The sequence below is a fragment of the Jatropha curcas genome, chromosome 2 (genome assembly GCF_041381405.1).
Source record: "Jatropha curcas cultivar XTBG-Jc1 chromosome 2, XTBG_Jcur_1.0, whole genome shotgun sequence".
NCBI classification, from domain to species: domain Eukaryota; kingdom Viridiplantae; phylum Streptophyta; class Magnoliopsida; order Malpighiales; family Euphorbiaceae; genus Jatropha; species Jatropha curcas.
Window position 1 is genome coordinate 26,051,392 of NC_143152.1, and position 27,680 is coordinate 26,079,071.

General features: G+C 31.1%; 3 protein-coding genes across 3 annotated transcripts; 1 reads left to right on the forward strand and 2 right to left on the reverse strand.

The window, feature by feature from the left end:
* Positions 1–5,803: 5,803 nt before the first annotated feature.
* On the forward strand, positions 5,804–10,355 carry LOC105646671 (serine/threonine-protein kinase BSK6). Its single transcript, XM_012232574.4, has 10 exons — positions 5,804–6,182; positions 6,272–6,492; positions 6,603–6,738; positions 7,066–7,199; positions 7,277–7,382; positions 7,618–7,703; positions 8,339–8,527; positions 8,686–8,850; positions 9,483–9,596; positions 9,798–10,355. The coding sequence occupies exons 1-10, from the start codon at positions 6,101–6,103 to the stop codon at positions 10,038–10,040; spliced, it is 1,476 nt and encodes a 491-aa protein (XP_012087964.1). The 5' UTR covers positions 5,804–6,100; the 3' UTR covers positions 10,041–10,355.
* A 1,087-nt stretch (positions 10,356–11,442) lies between these two features.
* On the reverse strand, positions 11,443–14,214 carry LOC105646670 (uncharacterized). Its single transcript, XM_089717386.1, has 2 exons — positions 13,350–14,214; positions 11,443–12,034 (listed from the first exon to the last, which is right to left on the reverse strand). The coding sequence occupies exons 1-2, from the start codon at positions 13,799–13,801 to the stop codon at positions 11,794–11,796; spliced, it is 693 nt and encodes a 230-aa protein (XP_089573512.1). The 5' UTR covers positions 13,802–14,214; the 3' UTR covers positions 11,443–11,793.
* A 5,868-nt stretch (positions 14,215–20,082) lies between these two features.
* On the reverse strand, positions 20,083–24,015 carry MYB1 (myb domain protein 1). The gene is made up of 2 exons (XM_012232571.4): positions 23,616–24,015; positions 20,083–22,328 (listed from the first exon to the last, which is right to left on the reverse strand). Exons 1-2 carry the CDS (start codon positions 23,938–23,940, stop codon positions 21,460–21,462), a joined length of 1,194 nt encoding a protein of 397 aa, XP_012087961.1. The 5' UTR covers positions 23,941–24,015; the 3' UTR covers positions 20,083–21,459.
* Between the last annotated feature and the right edge of the window lie 3,665 nt (positions 24,016–27,680).

A 27,680-nucleotide genomic window follows, 5' to 3' on the forward strand; every position in this document is an offset into this window, starting at 1 on the left:
ATTACTCCCTCAAATTTTGGATTTTGGCAAATATTTGTATGTCAACTCTAATAAATTTTTGTATTCATTCTAAAATGGGCAGTCTGCGACCCGTTCAGTCCAGCTTGTTGCGTGTTCAGAATGAATAAATTTACATATCCCTGACTATTTTTATATAATAATTGATAATTTATTAATACTCAACTTTGATGGGTAGTTTTCGTGCTTTAATTTTTCAGTTTTGTGAGAACGGGCATTGCATGAGTGTGTGATTCTTTCTTGTTATCTAATTTGACATAATGCACTCAAAGAGGAGTTAGTGTGTTTTTTATTTACATGTCCTTTTCTTGCTCTTATATTATATAGATATTGCAAGTCCAAGCAAACTCCATTATAACTCAAGCTTCAACTCCCTTCATGAAACCCACATCAAGTTCTTTTAAATCTATTCCAAAAAGCCTAATTCTCCAAATCAACGCAAAACCAGGTTTCTACAGGTGAAGAGGACATTTAGTTTACTTAAAATATATATGTGGTGATGTATTGCAGTTTTTGGTTTTACATAGTAAAGACTCTTTTCATTAAGCTCCTGTTCCTCTAGGATGTCAAATTGGCCATTCCCATCTAATATGGACTTTCATATATTATATAATCTAAATGACTCTTCTTCATATTTAGAAAGGGCAGTTTTTGTTCCTGTAAACCCAGGCATAAATTATTAATTTCACTAACTGGACTGCGTCAGAGTTTATGCAGTTTTTGCTCCATACACTCTCATGTGTTTGGATTATAGTTTCTATTTGCATCAATATTTTTTCCTAACGGTTCATCTTTGATTTCAGCGAGATCGTATCCATGTAATGATTAGTAAAAATATTGTTCATTTATTCAAATCAAAGATACACGATCTTGAATTATATTTCATGAAGACTTTATAATTGCACCAAATAATTAAATAGGAAATCGTTGCATATATATTTTCTATAAGTTGCTACTGTTGATTTTATAGGAAAATAACCGAGTTTGACTCACTGTGGTTCATGCCTCCTAAGTATTATTGTTCGATGCAGGCTATATCATGCATGGTTTTTGTTATATGTACCTTGGTGAAAGGCTTCACATGATACTTAAGAATATCTTAATGAGATACAATTTTAGAATGACAAATATTAGAATTCTAAGGTTTTTGTTATATGGTGTAAGTAGCGTAATTTGCTACTTGACATTATTTTGAATTATAGAATAACAAATATTAGAATTCTAACACAAATTAACACAATTGTAAGAATTGTAAGGAGATTAATTGTTTTATTTTTTTAGATAATCCCTTTATTAACATAATATCTATAAAAAAATTATCTCTAGCATTTAATATATTAATATAAATTTATTTCTTCTTATAAAATAATTAATAAGTAATCGATACACTTAAAAAAGTGTAAATAAATAATATATTACTATTAAATAAACAATATATAAATAATTTAAAAATATAAATTAGAACGTATCGAATACGACGCTTAGAAGACACTACATTAAATAAGTAATATATTAATATTTCAAATAAATAAATAGTCATTTATAATAAATTATAAAATAAAAAAATTAATTTCTTATTTCAATGACACAAAAATAAATTAAAAAAAACCTTCATTTTTTTATTGGTAATAAAAAAAAAATCTTGGTTGATTAGCTTTATGTATTGAGTAGTCTTATATACCAGGAGTTAGGTTACACGGACACGGGATATAAGATATAAAACGTATAAAATATGATAATTTTTAAAAAAGATAGGACATTCACACGCTTAGAACACAATACACTAAATAAGTAATACATTAATATTTCAAATAAATAAATAATCATTTATAATAACTCATAAACATAAAAATAAGAAAAAAAAATACTAAATTTCTTATTTCAACGACACAAAAATAAATTAAAAATACTCGATATTTTTTGGTAACAAAAAAAAAAAAAAACACATTGGTTGATTAGATTCGTGTATAGAGTAGTCTCATATACCAGGAGTTAGGTTTTACGGACACGGAACACGAGATATGGAACGTACAAGATTCAATAATTTTTAAAAAAGTAGGACATCCACATGCTTAGAACACACTACACTAAATAAGTAATACATTAATATTTCAAATAAATAAATAATCATTTATAATAAATCATGAAACATAAAAGATACTTAATTTCTTATTTCAAAGACACAAAAATAAATTAAAAAAACTTCACTTTTTATTGGTAATAAAAAAAAATCTTGGTTGATTAGCTTAGTATATAGAATAATTTTATATATCAGGAGCTAGGTTGCACGAACACACAACACGAGATACGGAAACGTATGAATATGATAATTTTTTAAAAGTAGGATATCTATATACTTAGCACACACTACATTAAATAAGTAATACATTAATATTTCAAATAAATAAATAATAAATTATAATAAATTATAAACATAAAATAAAAAAATGATTTCTTATTTCAATGCACAAATACAAATTTTAAAAAAAAAAAACTTCATTTTTTATTAGTAATAAAAAAACTTTGGTTGATTAACTTGGTGTATTGAGTAGTCTCATATGCCGGGAGCTTGATTGCACCGAACACGGGACACGAGATACGAAAATATATGATATACGATAATTTTTAAAAAAGTAGGATATTCATACGCTTAGAACACACTATACTAAATAAGTAATAAATTAACATTTCAAATAAATAAACAATCATTTACAATAAAATAAAAACTTAATTTCTTATTTCAATGATAATTTTTTTAAAATTTGGTTAATTAACTTAGTGTATGGAGTAGTCTCATATACCTAGAGTTAGGTTGCACGAATATGGTACATGCGATACGGAATGTACATGATACGATATTTTTTAAAAAGTATGACATCCATATGTGTAGGACACACTATACTAAATAAGTAATACATTAATATTTCAAATAAATAAACAATTATCTATAATAAATCAATAATAGAAAATTTTTTAAAAAAAACTTAATTTCTCATTTCAATATAATTAGTTAAATTCTTAAAATTATTATCACTATCGAAAAATATATTAATAGTATGTATGCATTTTTTTATATAGAGCATACCCAGTGTGACTTTTACTATTGTATACCTTATGAAATGTTTCATATGATACTTAAGAAAACACATCTTAGCGTTGCAATTTGTTTAGCATATCTCAATGAGATACAATTTTGATGCATTTCACGATCATTTTATTACACAATTTTTAGAGGTGTCAAAATAGTCATGACACACGAACACGATTCACTTAACACGCGAAATAAACGGGTTAAAGATTAAGGTTAAATTGTTATCAAAAATCATAAACGAGTCACTCATTTATGACACGAATATAAACATATCGTGTCATGGGTTGACCCGCGGGTTATGTAATGACCTGTTTATTTAAAGATAGACATAAAAACTCCAACTAAAATCCTATTTAAACTTTATTGTTGTATTAAATTTTTTTTTTTTAATTTTAGTTATGAGCCTTGAAGAATCTATGCATTTTATATATATAGATTTATTTTTAAATATAATTTGAGTTAAATAGGTTAAAACTTTTTTTAAAAAAAAAGTTAAGTAGGTCATATATAGGTCAACATGACTCACTTAACCTATTTATAATATTAGACGGGTTATTAGACAGGTTACACAAGTCTTATATGGGTCAATATGATTCACTTAACCTGTTTATGATATTAAGCGGATTACATGCGATGTTCATGTTAACAAATTTGACACGATTAGTAAATGGGTCGCATTTGTGTTGACCCTAATTTTGTTGCATGTTAGGCAAATCTATGTTGAACCTGACACGCCAATTCATTTTGACACTCCCAATAATTTTATTATTTTTGAATGATGTTATAAAATTTTATTTCATCATTTAGTATTACTACGTGCATCGCGCGGGTTCTAACATTAATTAATTAATTACGTTAATATAGTCAGTGTATTAAAATTAATAACATGTTCACAATTGTCAAATATCACATGTATTAATTGCATAGACGTTGTTATTGTATTAAAATAAAATTAATGACACATGTTTTCAATTCTCAAACATCATTATAATCAAACGTTGGATCTCTTATTTAAGAAATACGAGTCATTTCCGATCAGACCAATCCCGTTAATTATTGCAAATAATATTTAAAATTCAATATGAGAGTATATTAAAAAATGTATAAATGTAATTTATGTTAGAATAATACTAATTGGCAAAATAAAAATAGCCTATATATTTTGAACAGAGGGAGTATCTATCCATTTTGATGTGACGGTAAAAAAAGAAAGGGAAAATAATTATTTCGTCCCTGAGATTTTCCATAATTATTTAAGTAGTTCCTGACATTTATACAAATATTTATAACATCCCTGAGGTTTACTTCCGTCTTATTAATTGGTCATTCCGTCCAAAAAACACACTTTTTCCGTTTATTTTGAGAAGAAAAGATGAAATTATCTTTTATAAGTTTTCATTGTTTCATCCCTGAGGTTTGCCATAATTATTTAAGTAATCCCTGACATTTATATAAATATTTATAACATCCTGAGGTTCACTTCCGTCATCTTATTTGATCATTTCGTCCAAAAAACTTTTCTGTTAATTTTTAATAGAATGACCAAACTACCCTAAATCCTCTAATTAACATATTCTTTTTCAACTCTTTTGCTTTCCTTCTCACTCACTCACAAAAATGGTATTAACAAATTCCATAGAGCTCAAAGCAAAATGAACAACATCTACTTGAGCATCAAACATGTTCATGTACTTAATCTTTGCATTTGCATCCAATGCATTACTTTGCTTAATAACCTCAGCAATTAATCTCAAAAACAACAACCATATGCAAAATCTGCCAAAAAGAAGACCAATATAGAAAAGCAAAAATTTACACAGCACATTTAGCTTACTTTGTTCACTTGAAACCCGACACCACCATTAACAAATTCTCATGTAAATTTTAAATCATAAATTGTAAACTAAATTTAAAGTAATCACCGAGTTTGATTTAAATCCAAAATTGAACAAGCAGATTAGAAATTTAGAAATTTACCCAAAATTTAGATTAAAATTTCTAAATTTTGGGTAAATTTAGATGATTTAAGGTAGTTGAAAGGGAGGATATGTTAAATAGAGGATTTAGGGTAGTTTGGTCATTTTATTAAAAATTAATAAAAAAATGTGTATTTTTTGGACGGAAAGATTAAATAATACGACGGAAGTGAACCTCAGGGATGTTATAAATATTTATATAAATGTCAGGGACTACTTAAATAATTATGGCAAATCTCAGTGACGAAATAATGAAAACTTATAAAGGATAATTTCGTCTTTTTCTCTCAAAAATTAACAGAAAAAGTGTGTTTTTTGGACGGAATGACCAATTAATAAGACGGAAGTACACCTCAGAGATGTTATAAATATTTGTATAAATGTCGAAGACTACTTAAATAATTATGGCAAACCTCACGGATGAAATAATTATTTTGCCAAAAAGAAAAAAACAAAATCCAAAAGTCATTGTCGAGTGAGTTAGGAAATAGAATACGGTGGGAAACAACTGAGCATAAAGGAATACGACCGTTAATTTATCTCCCTTTAGTCAAGTTTAAGGTTAATCGCTCCACTAGATAAATTTGACCTCTACGTCGTCGTTTTCTTTATCTTTCAGTCACCCAACAAAAACCATACCATACGACCGTTAATTTCATCTCGTTGCCGCCTACGCATCATATAAAATGAATACTTCTTTCTAACAACCAGAAGAATAAAAAAATATAAATGACACAGAGAATGAGTAGAGATTGCTAAAAAAGCAAAAACAAAGCAGAAAGGCGAAAATCAGAAAGCAGAGACCTTTTTGCAGCCCAAACTAAGTCCACTGTTATTGTGTTATAGCTGAAGTCGTATACAACAGAACACAAGGCGAAGCCTTTTGATCGACGAAGCTCTTCTTTTCTCTCTCTAAAACTGAAATTGACTGAGTAAAATTTCGACAGACCAGAATTTGGCAGATATTCTGATCTTTTGGCATTCTTTTTATCTAGTTCTCTTTTTATCTTCATCAATGGGAGCTCGCTGCTCCAAATTCTCGCTCAGCTGGTTTCACTCTCATCTCAAGCCTTCCGTTCTCGAATCCTCTGATATCGGTATAATTTTTTTTTTTTTTTTAATTCGGTTGGTGGCGTTATTGTAAATTAGAGAAGGAAATTCAGCAATTTTGTCATTTTAATTGCAGAAAATGGATGCAAAAATGACAGAAATGTATGGCCGAGGTTTACCGAGTTTAGTTTGGATCACCTAAAAGCTGCGACGAGTGGTTTTGCTTCAGATAATATAGTATCGGAGCATGGAGAAAAAGCTCCTAATGTTGTTTACAAAGGGAAGCTCGATAATGACCGATGGATAGCCGTTAAACGATTTAACAGACTGGCGTGGCCCGATTCTCGTCAATTCCTTGTCCGTTAACTAACTCCGCTTTCTTTCTCTGGGCTCTGTTTGGTTGTTTAGATTTTTGTAACCATTTTTTTCTGTTGAATAAATATGCCAATTTTTGAAATGTGATTCAGGAGGAAGCGAGATCGGTGGGCAGTCTGAGAAGCGAGCGATTGGCGAATCTGATTGGATGTTGCTGCGAAGGCGATGAGAGATTGCTCGTCGCCGAATTTATGCCCCATGAAACGCTTGCAAGGCATTTGTTTCACTGTAAGTCTTTCAATTTTTTCTTTATAAAACAAATTGTAAGAAATTTATCATGGAAATTATTTGATTAATGATTGTGGACCTAGTCAGTTGTTGCCTATTTCATGCTTTGTTCTATTTATTAATATATCAAAGGATTTTAAAATACCTTTTCAAAATATTTTTACAGAAAGTATTTCAAAATTTTTTTTTCCAACCAATACTTGCATTGTTTTTAACCTGAACAGAGTAGATATTTGAAACAAAGGATTCTTGTAACTGATCCCAATTAGTTTGGGACTAAGACTTGGTTGTTGTTGTTAGTGTTGTTGATTGGTGGATTTAATGCAGGGGAGAAGCAGCCTATGAAATGGGCAATGAGGTTAAGAGTAGCTCTCTATTTGGCACAAGCTCTAGAGTACTGTAGCAGCAAAGGGAGGGCACTGTATCATGATCTTAATGCCTATAGAATTTTATTTGATAAGGTATACGTGGCTAGTTTTTTTGGTGGATCCATTAATTATAGTTTCTGGCTCATTGTTTTTGGTTTGGTGATTCACAGGATGGTAATCCTAGGCTGTCTTGCTTTGGACTAATGAAGAATAGTCGAGATGGCAAAAGCTATAGCACAAATTTGGCTTTCACCCCTCCAGAATACTTGAGAACTGGTAAAAACTGTTCCTAAGAGCATTTTAAGATCATAAATTAGTGAAAAATGATTACATCTTCATCTGACCTATTAGTTCTAGATGTCATAGGCCAGGAAAAGGCTGAAAACTAATTAGGTTGTTAGATCACATATTATGAGAAACATGTATGTGGTTGAATTATGAATCACAACAAATGCCATGCATTTTCAATTCAACTCACATTTAAAAGAAGCATGATGTTGCAACTTTGCAGGTAGAGTGACACCAGAGAGTGTTGTGTACAGCTTTGGGACACTCTTGTTGGATCTTCTCAGTGGCAAGCATATTCCTCCAAGCCATGTAAGTTTTTTCTCCTCCTGAATGATACATCTTAATCTTGGTTACGGTGGTTGGAGTTAAATTGGAAATGTAGTGTATGATTATATTCTTGTCAACTAGTATTGCAGTCTGGCATGCTTATTATGCCTAAATTCACTGAATCACACTGCTTTTTGGATTTTTATTTGCAATATTCTATTGATCTTTATATCTTAGGCTTGTCTTTTCACCATTGCATCGAGATTTATGTTTCGAGAATTGACTATTGAGCTGCATTAAAGCAATGAATTTGTTGAAAATCATGTGATTCTTTTGATCCCCTAGAGTTGAAGGACTTTGCCATGAAATTGTTTCTAAAGTTAATACCTCTAGTGTTTTCTAAAATTGGTTACTCTTCACAACACTTTCACCTGTTCGATGAAAGTAGACTGAAAGCCTCAATGTTTTTTAGTAAGCGAGTTCAATGAGAATTTGGATTCATGTATGTTGGTCTTTCTTAATTTGAAAATGTTTTTCAGAAGTGTTTTTCTTTCAAAGTATGGAAGGTTGGCAAAATTTGCATTTTGATTGGCTGTTGGATTAAATGATTCTGATCAATCTTCTATCATTTAAGCTTTCAGTTTGTATTTTAGCTTGACTGCTTATTATTCTTTCAGGCACTTGACCTGATCCGTGGAAAGAACTTCCTTATGTTGATGGATTCTGCTCTGGAAGGTCATTTTTCAAAAGATGATGGAACTGAATTAGTTCGATTAGCTTCCCGCTGTTTACAGTATGAAGCTCGTGAGAGACCAAATGCAAAGTCCCTTGTCACTTCACTTACGACACTTCAGAAAGAAGCAGAGGTAGAGACGATAATTGATTGAATTTTACTTTCTTTAAGTTAGAGTTGCTTTGAGAGTCAGAAATGGTGTGCTTCATTTTGTTTATATCACTGGTTCTACTTCTGCTGAACCATGTTATAAAAAAGGCTTTAATTTCTCACCAAATGAAGTTTTAGCAGGTTCCGTCTTATGTTTTGTTGGGTATCTCGCATGAAACTTCATCGTCGATGCAGCAATTATCATTAACTCCCTTTGGTGAAGCATGCTTGAGAATGGATCTCACTGCTATACATGAAATACTGGACAAGATTGGATATAAGGATGATGAAGGGATTGCCAATGAGGTTTTTGACTTGATAACCCAATTCACCTTTTCGTAAACTGCATATCATTCATGAAAAACATGTGGCTGTATGACGACTGATGCCTGATTTGGTAAAATTCAAAAGCGGTCAAAGAACATCTTGTTGTGCTTTAATTCAATATAAGAATAGTAGTGGTATCTGGATGGTTAAGAATGAATTGAGTCAATTGAAAACTTCCCTTTTCCAACATTAAATGGTTAGGATGAGACAAGTTAGGGTGTATAATAAGAGCAGACAAATGGAGAATCTGGGTCCGTCTGGGCAGACAAATTGCATCAAAATTTTCAATTTTTAAGGAACAAGTGAGATGTAGAAAACTGGCTTTTCAATTGTCATTGCAATAAAATAATTAACAAATCAGTTGTCTACTTTCCATCCCTCCTGCAACTTGATTGTTTGCTAACCAAAGCCAATGACCTTCACAGTTCTACTATATATGTCATTTTATAAAAAATTACAAACCATGTTTACCGCTGGTTAAAGCAGGTCTTTTGTCTGCTAAATAAATAAATGAAAATGGTTTTGTGTCTGAATCTTAGAATGTCAGCTTATAACCAGATTCACATTACAGTGCTTTGCTTCAATGTGCTTCTGTTTCTCTTGCTTTGCAGCTTTCTTTTCAAATGTGGACTAGTCAAATGCAGGAGACACTGAATTCAAAGAAACACGGAGATATTGCTTTTCGAGCCAAGGATTTTGCTACTGCCATTGATTGTTATACACAAGTGAGAATTCCTTTTTATTTGTTTTTGTAACATGTATTTTTCTTGTTAATCAGAAAGATAATCTAAATTGCTACTACCATTCTGTCTAAGGACATACGAGAATTGTGTTTGTCACATTTAGCAACAGATGTAGGAACTAGAAATGAGACTTCATATGTTGGATTTTTAAAGGAGCAAAGTTTTGTTTCTTGTGATATGCAGTTCATTGATGGCGGAACCATGATATCGCCCACTGTGTACGCCCGGCGTTGCTTATCTTACTTGATGAGTGACATGTCACAAGAAGCTCTTGGAGATGCTATGCAAGCCCAAGTGGTATCTCCTGAGTGGCCCACTGCCTCTTACCTTCAAGCAGCTTGTCTCTTCAGCATTGGAATGGAGACGGATGCACAAGAAACGCTTAAAGATGGGACCAGATTAGAAGCCAAAAGAAACAAAACCTGAAACTGAAACTGTATAGGTTTCTTTTTCTTTCTTTTTTCTTTTCGCCTCTCCTTTAACTTTTATTAGCTTTAATCATTTTTAGTTTTTGTAATTTTGTGTAGGCTATTTATTTTATGTAGTCCTCCTACATTCCCGCTTCATTTTGAGGTTTTGGTGACATTACAGGATTGAAGATGTTCAGTAATTGTTGTTTTGTGTTGAATGCAGTAGTTGATAGGGAATAGGGATGTGCACGTGACTGCTGGAATCTCGATCCGTTCTTGAAAACGGTCCTAAATTTCCTATCACGAGTAAAAGCTAATATTAATTTAATAATTCTGTCTCGAATTTTATTCTGAAAGTAATTATGGGACGAGATTGATTATTTGATGAAAACCAATCCTTGCCGGTCTAAGTTCTATTCCATTCCAAAAATTGGGAATTGCCGTCCCATTTTTTCCTTAAAATTTTAATTCTTTTTTTTATGAATTTTAAATTATGTCCATAAAATCATTTCATCTTTTTTATTTTAATTTTTTTTATGATAGAAATTATTGCAAAAGTAATAATAATATAAAAAATAATATGCATTTTTAAATATAAAATAAATCAAGTAATAAAATATATTTTTCAACGTAGGTTTTTCTTCTGTTATTTTACAGCATGTGTCATGAAAGACTTTTTGAATAGTTTTTTTCTATTAAACAAAAAATGACTTTTATTAATCTGGTTACTGGATTATTGAGTGTGATTACTGTTAAATACTATCATTATTTATTTTTCAAATGATATTCAGGATTAAATTAAGTATCACTTATATAGTTTTATATAGTTTTTGCATTATTTTATTATACTTAATACTTTTATTAACTAGAAAATAACTATTTAAAAATATTGTATTATAACTTTAGTAGCAGATCATCAATGATTGAATTTTTTTTTAACTCAAACTTATATAAATGGATTTTGTTTGATTATAATCTATGAAAATAGTAATTTTTTTTATCTTTTTTGATGAAAAATAATTTAGTAAGTCTACAGAAAATCTCAATTGATTCTTAATCCAATCCATTCCGTCCTATCCCATAAAGTCAAATTCTTACCGGTCATGTCTTAGAAAATGGGATGGAATGGGATGAGACAAAATTATATATCTATTGGGACGAGATTGAAACTCTATTTTTTATATCTCGATATTTTAGAATGAGACCAGGAATTATGTAATTCTCGTCCCAACCCGACTCAATAAAAAAAGAAATAGCTGAAATCATATATATATATATATAAAGAAAATAACAAAGAAATGAAGAGTTTCATGTTAAGAGGTTTTAAAAAATAACTTCCAGCCAAGCAAGCTGTGCGTATTCTGTTTGTTAGTAAAACCCAACTCTACATACGTCAGCAAGCAGTAGCAAGACAAGCATAGCATAAGCCATAAACGGCATAGTATAGCACTAAAATAAATCAAAATCCAACATCCAAGCACCAAAAATTGAAAGTAATTTCCATGGAACAGCTTTGATAATGATGATTGTAAACAAATAGATATACGGCAGGCTCTCTATACTGTATGAACGTATAACTAACAACGAACACTTGAGGCTCTGAACTATTTTGTCACTCAGCAACATAGCAAGAGATGCTTCAAGCTCTGCATTTCTGTAATAATTCATTTCTCTCTTTGATTGTCTTCTTCTTCTTTCTTCCATATATGCATTTTCCTTTCTTGGAAGCAGGTTGGGTTTTAATTTTGTCTCAAGAGGCCTTCTACAGTTTACGAAGATGGAACATTGAAGTGAAAGAGCCATGATATGACAAATGCAAATACCATGCAGGCAAGCAGAAAGTTCAGAAAGCGATGGCCGTGCCAGAAGCTTCGAGTTTCTGAATGGGGTACCGATACCGAGACTGCTGCAGCTGTTGTTGCATTGTTAGGCTCATTTGACTGTTCTACTGTCTCAATGTCATTTACGCCGACAACATTGCGAGCAATGGAATGACAAATCTCACAGGTCCTGATAGATATCAAGCACAATAAGTGAATATGAAAGACAAAGCAAATGTAGAACATAAGATGAGACAAACATTTCATGATGTAATGAACGAATGGAATCTATTACAAGATCAACAACACACTTTGAAGTTGAAAAGAGATTAACTTACAAAAAAACGGTCATAATTCAAAATCCTAGGAATGATTGGGAGCAACAATAAAAAGGACACCTAATTAAGCATAGCATTCAAACATAATAACAATTGCTTAGTACATGCCTCGTAGTGCAGGAGGTCAGGGCTCCAAATCCTCACTATCCTCCTCCCATTCAACAATTTCCAGTGTACCAAAAAAGTGAAACAATTGTTTAGACAAAGAATTTGGAAAAGTTTAGGGTTCTAATTTCAACCTGATACTATAACACACAAGACATTACATATAATATTTGCCTATTTGCCTACACCATCAGCATAAGAATAATATTCCATGATAGTGTCCATAGCACATTCTCGGCATATATTTTTCATGCTTTCACACGACGAAAAGATCTTCCATTTAAGGAGAAGAATGATTAAATGTAAGCAATTAATTACTACTGAAAACGTGCATTCTTCCCCTGTAATTCTAAAGTGGATTCTTGAATTGAATTGTGGACCTTTATTCAGTTCTCAGATAAAATATTGTCCACAATTTCACCTGCCAACATCTAATAACAACCACAACCATCTCTAGCCAGTATCAGCAGCTTATGATGCTCATACTTAACAACTTATATTCTATGTATTAAAAGTTTAATTTGTCATTAAATACAAACATGTCATTTTCAGCAGCAAGAACCAGGAATCTGTGTTTTGCAAATTATGAAAGAAATCAAGAAATAAACTTCTGTGTATATATATATATATATATATATATATATAAAGACAGACACTTACATCAACATGGGTCAAATCTCCACTTTCATGAAGAAAAGAGAATCACATAAAGAGAAACACAGAGATTCCTCAACCTGTATGTTAAAAATTAAGGACAGGCTGGCATGGAATTGTCGGTGCAATTACACATTAATTAGGATGTTTATCCATTCTTCACTTTTTCTAACAACTGGTTATATAAACAGAATTTTCTTTTACTTTGTAAGTAATCACATAATCTCCTATATTATATTCAAATGTAATTTGAATCATTTTCTGCATCTTTTTAGTAGGTAATCAGGCATTACTTAGATGGTTATGAACAGTAAAGTACATCATTCTGGAAAACACATGGAAAATTATTAATAATAACGGAAAATTAATCCAGAACAGATAAATTCTTTACTTAATTTTTGTACTTACTTGTTTCCTTTAATCTTGAACCAAGCCTCTGCACACTGTTTGTGAGCAGCAGCCAAATCATCTTTACAAGAGCAGCCCAATTCAATGGGGGCTCCTGATTCATGGCTATTGCTTTCCAGGCCCAAATGGCAAATCCTACAATCTCTCTCTACCTTAGCCAATTGCACTTTCATCTCAGCTACTCCATTACCATTTTCAATCTCCACTTCTACAGAGTAATCAGACACAGAAGATACCCGTCTAGAATCCAAAACGACACCGTCGGTAATCTCAGGATCGGATACAGAAGCGAAACTGTAATCGTCATATGAGCCACCCGTCGTCGAATAAAACTGAGAGTAGCAAGACCCATCATCTTCTGCATCGGAAAAATTGGTCCCATCACTTCCGGCAATGGAGCGGAGGTGGCTTCCCGACTCCAAATCGACATGTGACATCTCCAGAGCTGACATTTCTAGATTATAAGGGACTCGGGTTGTTTTTTTTTCTCTTCTCTTTTTTGGTGTTGAAAGACACAGAATCAAAGTATTTAAAGTTTGAAGCTCTGAGTGATTTAAAGAAGTTAAAGAAATGGGTATTGGATTAGGTGACTCTGCAACTCCATTAATGCTTGCTTTCGCTAACCAAAATCAAAAGCTTTAAAAAAAGAAAAGAAAAGAAACGAAACGAAGAAAAGAGCCCAACAAATAATAAGAAAAAAAAAGAAATTATTGAAAAATGCTAAATGGAGTCTTTAATGGTGTAAGAGACCAAGACTTATGCTTTTGGAGAAAGAAGACTTGGACAAAGAATAGAAACAGTGTGCAGTATAAGTACCAGAGAACTGAGAGGAGATTTAGATTTTATTGATTATAAAGTTAAAAAAAAAAATTAATAGTAATAAAATTAGAGTTTATTGGAAAAATGAATTGAAAGAAAAAAGAGCGTGGGCGATTTTGTTCTGTGATGGAATCTGTGTCCAATTCAGATTCTGTACGTTTGATAGAATCAGTTTGATGATGTGCGAATCTCTTTTAAGATCCAACGGTCAATATTTGATGAACGCCAAAATCCTTTATAATAGCATTTCACTTCTGTTTCTTTTCTGGGATTTGTTTATCACTTGTCGGCTTAAAAGTAATGTGACTGTCGTTTTCAGTTTTCGGACACAGAAGTGTATAAAATACTATACATTACAATCTAAAAAAAAAAAAAAACTACACATTACATGTATTGTATAAATGGAAAATTATGACGTGTTGTTACTATGTGCACACTTTGATCACATTAAAAGTCGTTATTTTATTTTATGGAGGGAGTGCTTAAAAATCTTTCTCCCTTGATCAAAGATATTGAATTTCAATTTCAAGCCATGTTGAAAAAATCGCTCTCAGTATAAGCTCTGCAAAACTGGATAGAAAATGTTAATTAAAATGGATAGAAAGGTAAATTTAGAATGAAGGTAAGGAGGCATAGATGGGGCGTAGATGCGTAGCATGTGGGAGTGCACGAGTCGTATATATCAGCGTGCCTTTGCGTGAACAACACAAAAGCACTTAGTTTGAAGGTATAAATTTATTTGGAACAGAAATTTAATAAAAGGAAAGTAAAATGTGGGGACACGACTCAGCAAGAAACTCTAAAATAAGATAAATATACTCTTCTCACTCTGGGATAAATTTTTAACGAGAAAAATTAGAGTTATTTATATATACATAGTTTTTTTTTTTTTTTTTATATATACACGTCCTTTGTTTATAATATAAATCAACTATTTGTATCAGAAATATAATAAGTCAATTTTTATAATCTTTAATACTAACTTTGAATCCAACACTTGCTTTAATCTCTGTTTATGGTTATATAAGTTTTAATAACTAAAGAAATTAGATTTTATAATAATAAGTAAGGTTTTAAGTTAGATTTGTATGTTAATATTAATCACTTGGTTTTCCCTCTTTATATAAATTATATGATCCCACGATCGTAATATTTGATTTCTTGCTACTATATATAACTAAATATGATTTGCTTTTCTTTCTACACGTGTTTTTTTTTTTTTTATTTGCAATCAAGTAAAATATAAGAATTAATTGATTCACAAGCAACTAATAATAGAGTTCTATCGGATTTGTTTTTACACATATATTTTTTATATTTATTTTCCTTATCTCTAAAACAATGTTCATTGATATAATTTAATTTGTTGTTCTTGATTATCGATTTTGTAGATAGTTTAGGATGTTTATTCGTCATGTGGAGATTATTATAGATGTAGAGATTATTAATTGTGTAGATATAAAAATTTTTAATTATTAATCATGCCATAAAATATTAATTTTGATACGCATAGCGGGCGTATCCAAAATCACTAGTTCTGTTTGGTTAACAAACACAACAGCTGAAATCCAAAATAATTTAATGGATTAATTCCACTGAACCCAATAAAGGCCAACCAAACACGTTGTTAATTAATATTGCAATTCGCAAACTGTTCCCTAAGAGAAAAAGACAAAGTAAAAGTAAAGGAAAATAATTGAAGATAGCTTCGACAATTGTTTATTATTCCTTCCTTCGTTTCTGTTAAATTTAATAATTTTTTTTATTTTTAAAAATTAAAATATTATTAATTATTTTTATTTTTATCTAAATATCTGTATTAAATTTTATTTCAATTAATAAGCATTAATTAAAGGATAGCCTAGTTAATTTCCCTTCTTTTTTTTTTTTTTTTTTTTTTTTTTTTTTTTTTTTTGTAATAAAAGAAAACAATCAAAGACCAGCTAACATTATCCCGAGCCTGAAAGCCCTTGGGGAGGATCTTCCATGACATGAACTCCCAAATCTGTGGAAGAGACCTGCTTAGTGAGTCAATCCGCACGTGTTTGCCTCGCGAAAGATGCAGATGAGCACAAACCTGCTAAATTTAATGAATGGACGAATTATAAAATAAATTGAAAATATTAATTGATCCGCAGTAATAGAATATAATGTAATTTAATTTATTTTTAATATACAAATTTTTAATGTTAAAACTCCATTAATTACTTCACTAATAATTATCTTCAGTTAAATGATAAAAAAATTTCAATTTGAAAATCTTTTAAAATTATGATTAATTCTTTTAATTTTAAATATTGATATTTACACTTCATTTTTCATAATAATTGCGACTTTCAAATTCAAATTTATCTGATATAGTTATTAAAACTAACAATTTAGTCCAACAAATGACATGCCAACATTGATTGAAAAAAAGCACAAATACATAATTTCATCCCTGAATTGTAACGGAAAATTCTTGTAGTACCTTAAACTTGAAAATTGTTCTCATGGCACTTAAATTTTATTTTTTAGAGTAATCTCACATTTCGTCGTGTTAGTAACTACAATTTTTAAGATTTTTTGGCTTTTATGCAAAATATTAATTTGATATGTGGTTAATACAATTTTTAAAACAACGATTTTTACATTTTTTAATTATCAAATGAGTGTTTAATTGATTTAATTTTATAAGTTGAGTTATTTAATAGGTCAATTAAAATGTTGAATATGTGCAATTTTATAAGTTAAAGTGTTCAATAAGTTAAAATGAAAGTAAAGGATGTCACAATTTTTTTTTTATAAAGAATACAGAGGTGAATTTTATGTTTTGAGCTATTAAAAAAACTATTAACAACAACAAAAAAGAACTCGATCCTTTTGATCGGCTAAGCTTGTTACGTGGCACTAAGTTTTAAAATTTGACTATGAAATGACTTTTTTTTTGTTAAATTTTCTTGTCAGGGCTAATGTGTGAAAATGTACGAAAATTATCAAAATTTATAACTTTACAGATATAATAAGTCTCCCATAGAGTTTAAAAAGTATCAGGCGTGAAATAAATTTACGTATTAGCTGTGAGTTAATCTTTAAATTTCTAGAAAATTTATATATATATATATATATATTTGCTTTAAAATACATTTAGTATTATTGTTATAGATAGCTCGCTCCAGTATGGTTAGTACGTAGTAAATTAATTGCAAAATTGCCATTTGGTTGCAACATCCAATCGTGAAGTCACCGAAGACAACTTTAATATAATCACTTCCCTAGTCCCTACCCTAAAGGATTAGTTTATTGATTCCAAAATATTTGGGTTATCCACCCAAGTCGATGCCAGACTCCAGAATCTGGTTGGTTAAAGCTCAAAAAAGGCTAAAAAGCCACCATTATACATTATTATAAATAAATAAATCGAATAATACAAATTAGAGGTGGAATTCGGGTTTTGTGCAACGCCTTTTAGGAGTAACAATATGGTAATGAACTGGTCAGAAAAGATATGCAATCAATAACGAAAAGCTCCAATACAGTAATGTTCAAAATGAGTTGAAATGTCAACCAATTGCAACTTCTCATTATCTTCCCAATCTCTTTGTATTTCTTGTGTTTATTTCATTCATTGTTTTCTCCAAAGAAGAAATTTATTTGGTTAATCTTTCATTTATCTTTTTCTGTACTAAATTGTGCATGGTTTTCCCGATCCTTTAAGTTATGGGGTCTGATGATGCTATGATCATTGCTATATGGAATTGGTAATTCGTAAAACTGAAATTACAATTTCTTACAATATTTATCATTTATTTAATTCTTTACACAAAAAATATCAGAATTCAAATAGAATTTTATGGTTTGTTTATATAATTTTAGCGTGTAACTTTTTTTTTTTTTTTGGTTTTTGACAAAATATACAGGTAGGAATGGATTTCCTCAGGCAAAAGCAAAGCAATTTCGAAATGTTTTCCTTCTATCAAAGGTTGTTCGAAGCCGACAGGAAAAAGAAAATTAAGAAAAAGGTAAGTCTAAACAAAAGCTCAACCAAAGGATAAAGCTGAAAAGATCCAACAATAGTTACTTTTTTATGTTTCATGTTAAATACTCCCTCTCTAATTATAAAATATAAATCGTTTTTGATTTATTATTTTATCTCAAAATATAAATCATTTTATATATTTGAAAAAATAATAAATTATATTTTTCTAATGTTGTCTTTTTCTATACTAAATACAATAAATATTTTTGCAAGTAACTATTAGTTTGAGATAAATGATAATTTAGTTAAATTATTATTGAGTTTGTTACAATTTATGAAAATTAATTGCTTCTTTAATCCTTATGTAAAAATCTTAAACGATTTATATTTTAAGATAGAAGGAGTACTAAATAATTAAGGATTTAAAAATAAGTGTATGATATAATAATTACTCCTGTCTCAAAATATAAGTTGTTTTTGGGGAATTATTTTATTCTAAAATACAAGTATGTTTTGATTATTTTAAAGAGTAATAAATGATAGTTTTTCAATATTATCTTTATTTATATTAGATATAATAAATACTTTAACAAATAGCTATTGGTTTTAAGATAAAAGGATAATTTAGTTAAATTATCACTGGTTTCGTTATAATTTAAAAAAATTAATTGCTTCCTTAATTTTAGTAAAAAATTTTAAACGACTTATATTTTAATTTAAGTAAAAAGGTATTAGCATATGATTAATACCACCTCAAATAAAATGAATCGATGAGAATTCAAGAAAAATAAAATATTTATTAATAACACAAGAATGATTTACACAGACTCACATATTATTGGTCCACTGTCTAATCTTTGGACTTAGTCTTAGTAATTAGTCTTGCTTAAAACAACTTTTAGGACTAAAAGTTGGAAGTTTTAAGTAACCAAATCATCTCCTCTACGAAGTTCCAAGAGTAATTCATTTAAAATGTCATTTAACTCTACGTATTGTATACTGTATCCTATTTTGACCTTAATTTACAGTATACTTCAATCTGAAAATTTTGTAATAGTTGAACCCTAATTTAAAATTAATGTCTAAAAATTAATAAACGATACAAACCTGAGTCTCATACACTGACACTCAAGAGTTAGAATAACCCAACCCCAAACGCTACATCAAAATGCCCAATTTTCAAAATCTTCCCCTCCCCTTTAACGTTCATTGAATGAAAATCCCATCTTGGTAAAGTTAAATTGCTAGGCTTATTAAAGCTGGATCCGAGGCTTTGGATTACTATCCGTTGGAGAAAAGAAGTGTATTTTCACAGATTAAGGGAGAGATGGGTTTAAAAGTTTATTATATTGATGAGGATCCACCGGTTGCAGTGCCAGAACAAAAACCAGAAGCGGCTTCTCCGGCTTCAGTGGAGGAAAAGCCACCTGAGGATGGAGCAAAACCAGAAGGAGAAAAAAAGGAAGAGAAAGCTGAAGAAAAGAAAGAAGAGGAGAAAAAGGAAGAACCAAAAACAGAGTCCACTGCAAAAGCTAAAAAAGAAGAGAAGCCAAATCCGCCGAGTCAAAAAAATCGGATAAGGCTCCTCTAGCGCCGTCGCTAGTAGCTGCAGAAGTGGAAAATCCACCGTTGGCACACGGTAAGGAGCAAAAGGATAAACAGGGAGAAGTTTGGAATTTTCATTTAACGAACGGTAAAAGGGAGGGAAAGGTTTGAAAACGGTGAGTTTTGGAGTATAGTTTAACCCTTGTGTCAATGTGTTGGAACTACATTTGTATCTTTTATTGATTTCTTGGACAGTGACTTTAAATTAAAGTTTAATTATTACAAAACTTTCAAATTGAGGCGATTAAAGTCAAAATGAAAGTTTAATTATTACAAAACTGACAAGTTCGGTTTCAAACAAGTACTAAATGAACTACAAGCTCTAAACTATCATGCAGTGGCCATGATAACTATCAAACTAAAACAAAGCAGGTCTCATAACTAGAGTAGTATGTTATATGACATAGTACCTTACATGCACTAAAACCATCAATCAGACCAAATTCCTCTGACCAACTAAAGAATGTACCATTCGACTTGTTTTGGAAGCTACAGTTCATTATGAAGCATGTACAAAGACTTGAAGTGGGTGCTATGCTCAACATCAGGACTTTCATAAGCTAGAGAAAACGGACATCAAGTACAAGAAATATCTGATATTTGTGGCTCTAGAGAGTTTTGATATATATAGCCTTCCTCCTGATTTTGCAAAGAAGCTCTTTCTGTGGTTTGAGCTCATGACTTCCAAGTCACAGGTGGAGTAACTTTACTATTATATTTAAGTCGTTCTCTTTTCATAAGCCAGAGACAAAAGAAAATAAATTAAGATGCCTTGCCCATAAAATTTTCACTATTTGCACAGCCAACGCAAGATGCTCTTGACAAAGGACTTTAATGGGTTGAGGAGCTGACCTTGAGTCTTATTGAACTTAAGGGAGAAAAGATAGAGAAAAGGGTCCAGTGCACAATGAATCCCACTTTTGCGGGCTCTGAAGAGGGTTGATGTATGCAGCCTTCCTCCTGCTTTTGCCAGAGGCTGTTTCCATGGTTTGAACTCATAACCTCTAAGTCACAAGTGGAATAACTTTACCCTTACGCAAAAGCCACTCTTTTTCACAAGACAGAGACAAATAAGAAACAAATTAAGATGCCTTGACTATAAAATTTTGACTTTTTGCTTAGCCAACATCAGATGCTTTTGACAAAAGACTTTAATGAGTTGAGGAGCTAATTTGAGTTTTATTGAACTAAAGAGAGAAAAGATAGATTGATATTGTTAAAACTTAGCCATACCTTTTCAAGAAATATAGCTGAGAAATATGTATATGCCCTGTTCCATTTATAGCTCAAACGAATTACACTCATTCTTTCTTGAATTTATCCACCACCGTCCAGTACAACCATGTTAATAGTACATAACATCTTCCAACCCATGAAATCAAAAATTCATTGCTCCGTACCATATATATGCAACCCTTTGCAGATAACGGGCAGTCATTCTTCTTACTGAATCATGGACAATTTTCAGGAACTTGAACCAACTAAAATGTGACAGAAAAATATCTGTTTAGCCCCTTTCTATTCTTCTTTCTATTGCTGACTTTAAATATCAATCAAAGGTTTTTGAAGGGGATGTCATAGGCTATTTGATCAAATTATACCTGGTTGAATTCATAGCCTTGAGCTAAATCATGCTCCATGTTATTGCCATCATGGAGATGCAACTGTTCACCTTGATCTAAAGGCCTCATGTTAGCTAGTGAAACAAAAAGGGCTCTGAATATATATTCACAGTGCATTTGTTTTGACACCCATTAACTTGTTATCTCCCTCATCAAAATGGAAACTACTACTTACTCTGCTTTCTTCAAGATGCCCCACTTGCATTTGAGATCCATGAGATGTTATCCTGCCGGCAGTGTTGCCCATGACTCTAACAGTGTTATTCTCCAACCCACTTTTGATCCAAGCAAGGTTGCTTATATCTGTGGCTATTGCAGCCAACTCAAAACTTGGAAAAGATGGGGGCTCTAAGAAATCAACAAATTCTGGGCCCAACAATGACTTCTGAAGTATTTTGCCATTGTGGGCCTCACAGCAGCCATGACCACACCGTTGAGGAACCAACTGCTCATTGCAAACCCCATCAAGTAATTTGCGAATCCCATCATCTGGTGTTGAAGCTTGAACTAAAGGTCCTTGCACCGGAATTGGCCTTGAACACGGTGAAGCAATTTCAGGACCGTCCACAGAATGATAAACATTGAATGCACTTACACGTGCCATGGGACGGAAAAGAGTTGAAGATTCTTTTGCTTCATTATTTGAAGGAATCTCTAATGGTGCCTTCTCTTCACACTGATCTTCCATGTTATCCAGAGAGCTTACATCTTTTCCCTCCAAGGATTTGAACGAATTTGCATCTCCACAAGACAGAGTTTCTTCAGATGATGCTTTGGTTTTGTCCAAGTTAGCATCTTGGTCCACATTACCAGATGCCAACCTTAACCTCTCACGTTCAGTGCTCCTACGTCTTAGAGTGGAATTCCAGTGGTTCTTTATAGCATTATCTGTTCTCCCTGGTAGAAGTCTTGCAATTACTGCCCATTTATTTCCATGGACTGCATGAGCTGCAGCTATGATCCGATCCTCCTCGTCTGCAAGGATTTTACTTCATCAGCTTTAGTCATTAGGAAGCTTAACTAATATGCTGGAAAATCTAACCATTGAAGATAAATGCCTACGAGACTACCATAAAGCTAAATATTGCAAGAGAACACCCACAAATCATGTCCAGATCAAGAGAAAATTAGTACTTTTGAAAGGAAAAGATCAAATACTTCCAATTTTAAACTTTAAGCATATAAAAAGTAAACATTCTTCAATCATGATTGGGCAGTTCAATGCATGCAAGACTGTAAGTTATGTCTATTCAGTTTTGTATGGATATTAACTATTCCTCACCCTCTATATATACTTGACAGTAAGTATGAATGCTTTTCCTTGACATAATTATTTATTCTTCTAAGGTTTTTTCGCCCCTTTTCTGTAGTGAATTCGGAGAACTTGCGCAGATCTTTGGGTTAGACAGGCTTTGATTCATGGCACAGTTTGATTATTGCAACTGGTCAGGTAATCCCAAGCCATTGTCAACATTTATTTCTTCAAAAATCTTAATCAATCACCTTCGATTCAAATTTTTGTTCTTTGCTTCTAATTGCCAATGCAGTGTCATATTATACACATCGTATATAGATAGAGGCAACACACCTTATGTCACAATTCTCCGTGGCAAATATAAGCAAATGATGCTAAAAGAAATAGACAATACTTTTATCATTTGATTTGCTAACAAAAACTTGTGTACATATAATAGCACTAGCACAGTAGCACAAGCAATTGATAAAAGAACCATCTGAAAAACACGGACTTAACAGTCCCAAATGCCAATGGTCAAAAGGCAATGAGGATTACCGCTATGTTGCCAACCAATGTCATATCCGGTAACAAAAAGAAGAATTTCAAAATAAGAACTTTGAAAAACCTTTGAAAATTCTCATCAAGCTATTGCCACATTTTATGCAGAAATCAAGTAACACATTTCCTAGAGACGGATTTAAGTTATTGTGACTATTTGCTTGCAGACCAGCCCAAAATGTAAATATCCAGAAGATATGGTCATGGATTATGATTAAAACTTCGTTGGTGTTTCCAAATGAAATATAAAAGTTCAACCTCAATAAATCCTAATAACATACATAAATGCATTATCACGCTTAACAACTTGAAATTACCTTAATCGTGTTTCATAAAAACAGGAATCCCAACGCCAAAAAATCCATCTAATCCTTAATTCAAATACACACAGATCAAACAGTGAGCAAAGGAACAAAGCATTAACATTGCCTTTCTCATAGAAACTGAAAGGGGAATGATTGCTATACCAGTAAAAGGCTTGCGCTTAACAGCCGGGTCGAGCTGATTACACCAACGGAGCCGGCAAGATTTTCCAGATCGTCCGGAAATTCCTCGCGCAATCAAGCTCCAATTCCTGGCGCCAAATTTACTTACTAATCGACTAAGAATCGCGTCCTCTTCAGGGGACCAAGGTCCTTTCACTCGGTCTTTGCATGTTTGGCCGCTCCCGCCTCCTTCTCCTACAGCCAACAATAAATCATCTCCACTGCCGCTGCCGTCTTCTCCACCGCCGTCCCCCGAGTTGACGCCGTCGATTTCGATAGCTTTCTTGTCCTTAATTTCCTTTTCCATCTGCTAATGGTAATTAATTGAAGAGCAAAGAGTAAAGAGTAAAGAGTGAAGACAGCTGAATAGATTTAAAGGGCTACTGTTTCGGGGTTTCTAAGTTTTTACTTTTATTCAAATTTTCAGTTTAATTTACCAAGCTGGTCTTCTTAAAATTACTTGAATACCCTTTATTGAACTGGTAATTATTTTTTCCGTTCTTAAAATTCTCTCTCTTCATTATCTAATTGAAGAGGAGAAATTTATAAGTATTAATTGTGTTTAAGGTAAAAAAACAATTTAACGAGTCGTTTCATATAAATAATAATAATAATAATAATAAAACACTTTCAGAAGTTGTTTCTTACGGATTTGTATTTTTTTCAAATTCTTTACACGAGTTGTCTTTATAAAAGAATGAGTTGGTATGGACCGGGTATTGCATTGTCTATACTCGGCTATGAAGCCTCATTATCCGAGGCTTTTTTTTTTTTTTTTTTTTTTTGGTTTGGTTTTTCATTCCTCCTTTCAATGGACTAATAAACCATCCAATTTTATGGTTTGATTTGATTTTATCTCTGGTTTGATTTGATTTGAGATGATTTTTCATAGCTTTTGAATTGGTTTGAAAAATAAATAAATTAAAAGAAATTACAGTTTGAATAAATATTATGAGAGAACTTAATTTTTTTAGAATTAAAATATGTTGATTTTAGGTTGATGTTTACATGTTTAAGACATTTTTTCTTCGATTACAGTGATATGATTCTATTTTATTGATGCACACAGATTGTCAACATGTCCTTTACGAGTTATGTTCCTCTTCTATCAATAATTTAATGTTTGGTTTAGTTGTAGAGAATTGTAAGAAAATTTCTAATAGTTGAAATGACATTACTGTTCGATGGCAAAGAAGACAAGTTAATGTCGGAATTCACACTCTAGCAAGAGCTTTTTACCGATATGTTAGTCTCAAACAATGAGATTTTATTCATGATTGTATTTCATTTTTATTTTTCTTAATGTGATTGGTTTTTATCCTTCAAAAAAATAAAAAGATTTAGATAAGTTGAAGACACATATCCCTCCGTTCCATTTTATTTACTTGTTATTCCTTTTTGGGCATTCCAAAATATTTGCAAAGTTTCTAAATTTATATATTTAAATAATTATTTTTCCATAATAAACTTTGTAATTGTTCATTAAATGAAAAATTTTTATTAATATTTTAATAAACTAAAAGTAAAAGGAATAAAATAAATTTTATTGACTAAATTCTTAATATGCAAATGCACCGAGGGAGTGTAAGACTTGTACAAAATTTTGGCTATTGGATAGAAATTGATGGTTTATAGTTTGTAGTTGCATAAAATAAGGTTTTAATCCTCTAAGTTTGGGGAATTGATGGGTTAACCTTATTGACCCATAAATCTTGAGTTATTAACTAATTTTCATGAATTATATTTATGCTCAAACTCTACATAGATGTTTTAATGAAATAATTAAAGTTATATATGAGAAAATGTGGTGATGAATGAATAGTCATTTTAGATTATACGAATAATGTAATGTGTTAAGTGGTAAATAATTACTATATGTGTGATATTGTAGATGGGGATAGAGGCTTCTATTTCAAAATGGATCAGGATTTAAGAGTTTTTGGCTTGAGATTTTTGGATTTGAATTTTTTTATAGAACTAAAGAAAAAAAAAGGGAGAAAAATTGTTAACGACACCGTTTAATCCATGTTGACAAGATTTTTTCACGTACGCACAAATATATTTCCTTCATGCTTCATTGTGCGATTGTATCTATGCTCTCAACTGCTAACTTGGAGAGGTGCTTAACTAACGCAAAAAAAATTAACCAGAGGTCTATAAGTAATCTCCCGTAAAATTGAGGTGTTGTAGGGTTACCTTTTGAAAGTTCAAAATGCAATCTATATATTTGGCCAATGAAAATGTAATAAATAATGATCAATGTATAGATGATAGACCTATAGAAGAACAATTAAATATACAACCTATAGTTTCCACCCGAAAGATAATGTTCTAAGTTGGTTCAACTAGGTTTACACCCCTCTCATATGCAAATGATCGAGTTATGTATATGAGAATGATTAATGCGACATATGATTATGAAAGTATCAATGCATTAATGTTCATATAATGTTCTGATGATGAAAGTACTAACTGTCAATGGTGTTCATATATACTCATACAAGTTCCGGCTCATATAAATAATAATCAATTTTTTTGAAACGAATTAATTATTTTTAATTAAGTTTTGATATTATTGTAACTGTTGTTGATTATTCCTTAAACATTAGTATTTGATGACGAGAAAAAAAAAAAAAAAAAAGGACAATATTGGTGGGGCAATGCAATTTGGGCCTCTTTTGGAGCCCAATTTCGCTCTCCGTGATCCATTTTCCAACAATTCATGTTGCCATTGGCACCAATACAAATATTCAATCATAAATCAAAATTACAAATCTATCCAATTTCAGTTAAAATGTGAGCTAAAGTTCTAAAAGGATTATACACTATTTTTTTTACTAATATAAAGCAATTATACTTATCATTACAATATGTAAAAGAAAATAAGAAAGGGGAAAAAATTATTTATAGATTCGTAGTGACATGTAAGTAATTTAATTATATTTAATAATCGAATTATAAAAAATAATTATAATATTTTTTTTATAATTATAATCTTATACTAACTAGTATTATTTTTAATAATAGCATACTTATTAAAATACTATATATAAAAAAAATTAACCCTTCACCACCAAAGCCACGTAGTTCTAAAGCAAGAAGTAAAACTTAATCTATTTATAACTTTGAAAGAAGCTTATTATTGAGTCAGTAAATGAGAGTTTGCAGTAAGCTTAATCATAAACAGGAAGATCATAGTTGAAACTGCACTTTTTGAATGCGAATTGGAATTTGCTTCTGATATTGAATTGTCAACGGGTGAGAAGTAGTAGTTATTTTGACATGTGATAAAAACTAAGAAGTGAAAGCCTGAATTGGACAAGCTCATTGGTCACCTGCTTTGCGTGTATAGATTTTTCACACTTCTTGATCCATTATTTTCTTCTAAACTAATCCCTAATCTACCTAACCATCTTATAGGATTTGTTCAAATACATACGTGAGGGGATAACTAAGTAATATTACTCATTTATTATTTCATTTTATTTTTTAATTTTAGTGGTTGAAGTAATATCACAGACGAGTTCTCATATCCTATAATTAGGGGTGAGCAAACTTAAAAAAAAAAAAAAAAATCAAAAATCAAAAATCACACTGAACCGACGTTGTTTGGACGCGGTTTTTAGTTTGAATAAAATTTGGCTTTTCAGTTTGGTTTAGTTTTGAAGAAAAAAATTATGATTAATCGAACTAAACTAAAATTTGGGTCAGTGTCGTTTTGAACCAACTATACAACCTTCAATTTTCAGATTTTGGCTAACATTTAAAACTTAATATGAAGTAAAAAACTTTGCTTATTCAGATAATCGAATCGAAAATTTGCAGTTTGATTTTTCTTCTAAAATGGTTTGAATTAGTTACCAATATATAATTTCAGTTATTCGGTTTTCCAAACCAAACCACTCAAATTCACACCCTACCTATAATAAAATTTATATCCTACTAATAAAATCCGATCCCAAATAAATATTCAATTCTGAGTATATATATATTAAAATATTTGCGTATGAAATTGAAGTCTTTTAACCTAAAACTCTTTCTTTAATG

Excerpts from the sequence above, each read along its gene's own strand:
- LOC105646670 (XM_089717386.1), bottom strand. The coding sequence starts at position 13,801 with ATGTCAGCTCTGGAGATGTCACATGTCGATTTGGAGTCGGGAAGCCAC. Across the intron at positions 12,035-13,349 it reads TTCAAGATTAAAGGAAACAA|GACCTGTGAGATTTGTCATT; the intron begins GTAAGTACAAAA and ends GATATCTATCAG.
- LOC105646671 (XM_012232574.4), top strand. The coding sequence starts at position 6,101 with ATGGGAGCTCGCTGCTCCAAATTCTCGCTCAGCTGGTTTCACTCTCAT. Across the intron at positions 6,183-6,271 it reads TCTCGAATCCTCTGATATCG|AAAATGGATGCAAAAATGAC; the intron begins GTATAATTTTTT and ends TTTTAATTGCAG. Across the intron at positions 6,739-7,065 it reads TGCAAGGCATTTGTTTCACT|GGGAGAAGCAGCCTATGAAA; the intron begins GTAAGTCTTTCA and ends GATTTAATGCAG.
- MYB1 (XM_012232571.4), bottom strand. The coding sequence starts at position 23,940 with ATGGAAAAGGAAATTAAGGACAAGAAAGCTATCGAAATCGACGGCGTC. Across the intron at positions 22,329-23,615 it reads TAAGCGCAAGCCTTTTACTG|ACGAGGAGGATCGGATCATA; the intron begins GTATAGCAATCA and ends AAATCCTTGCAG.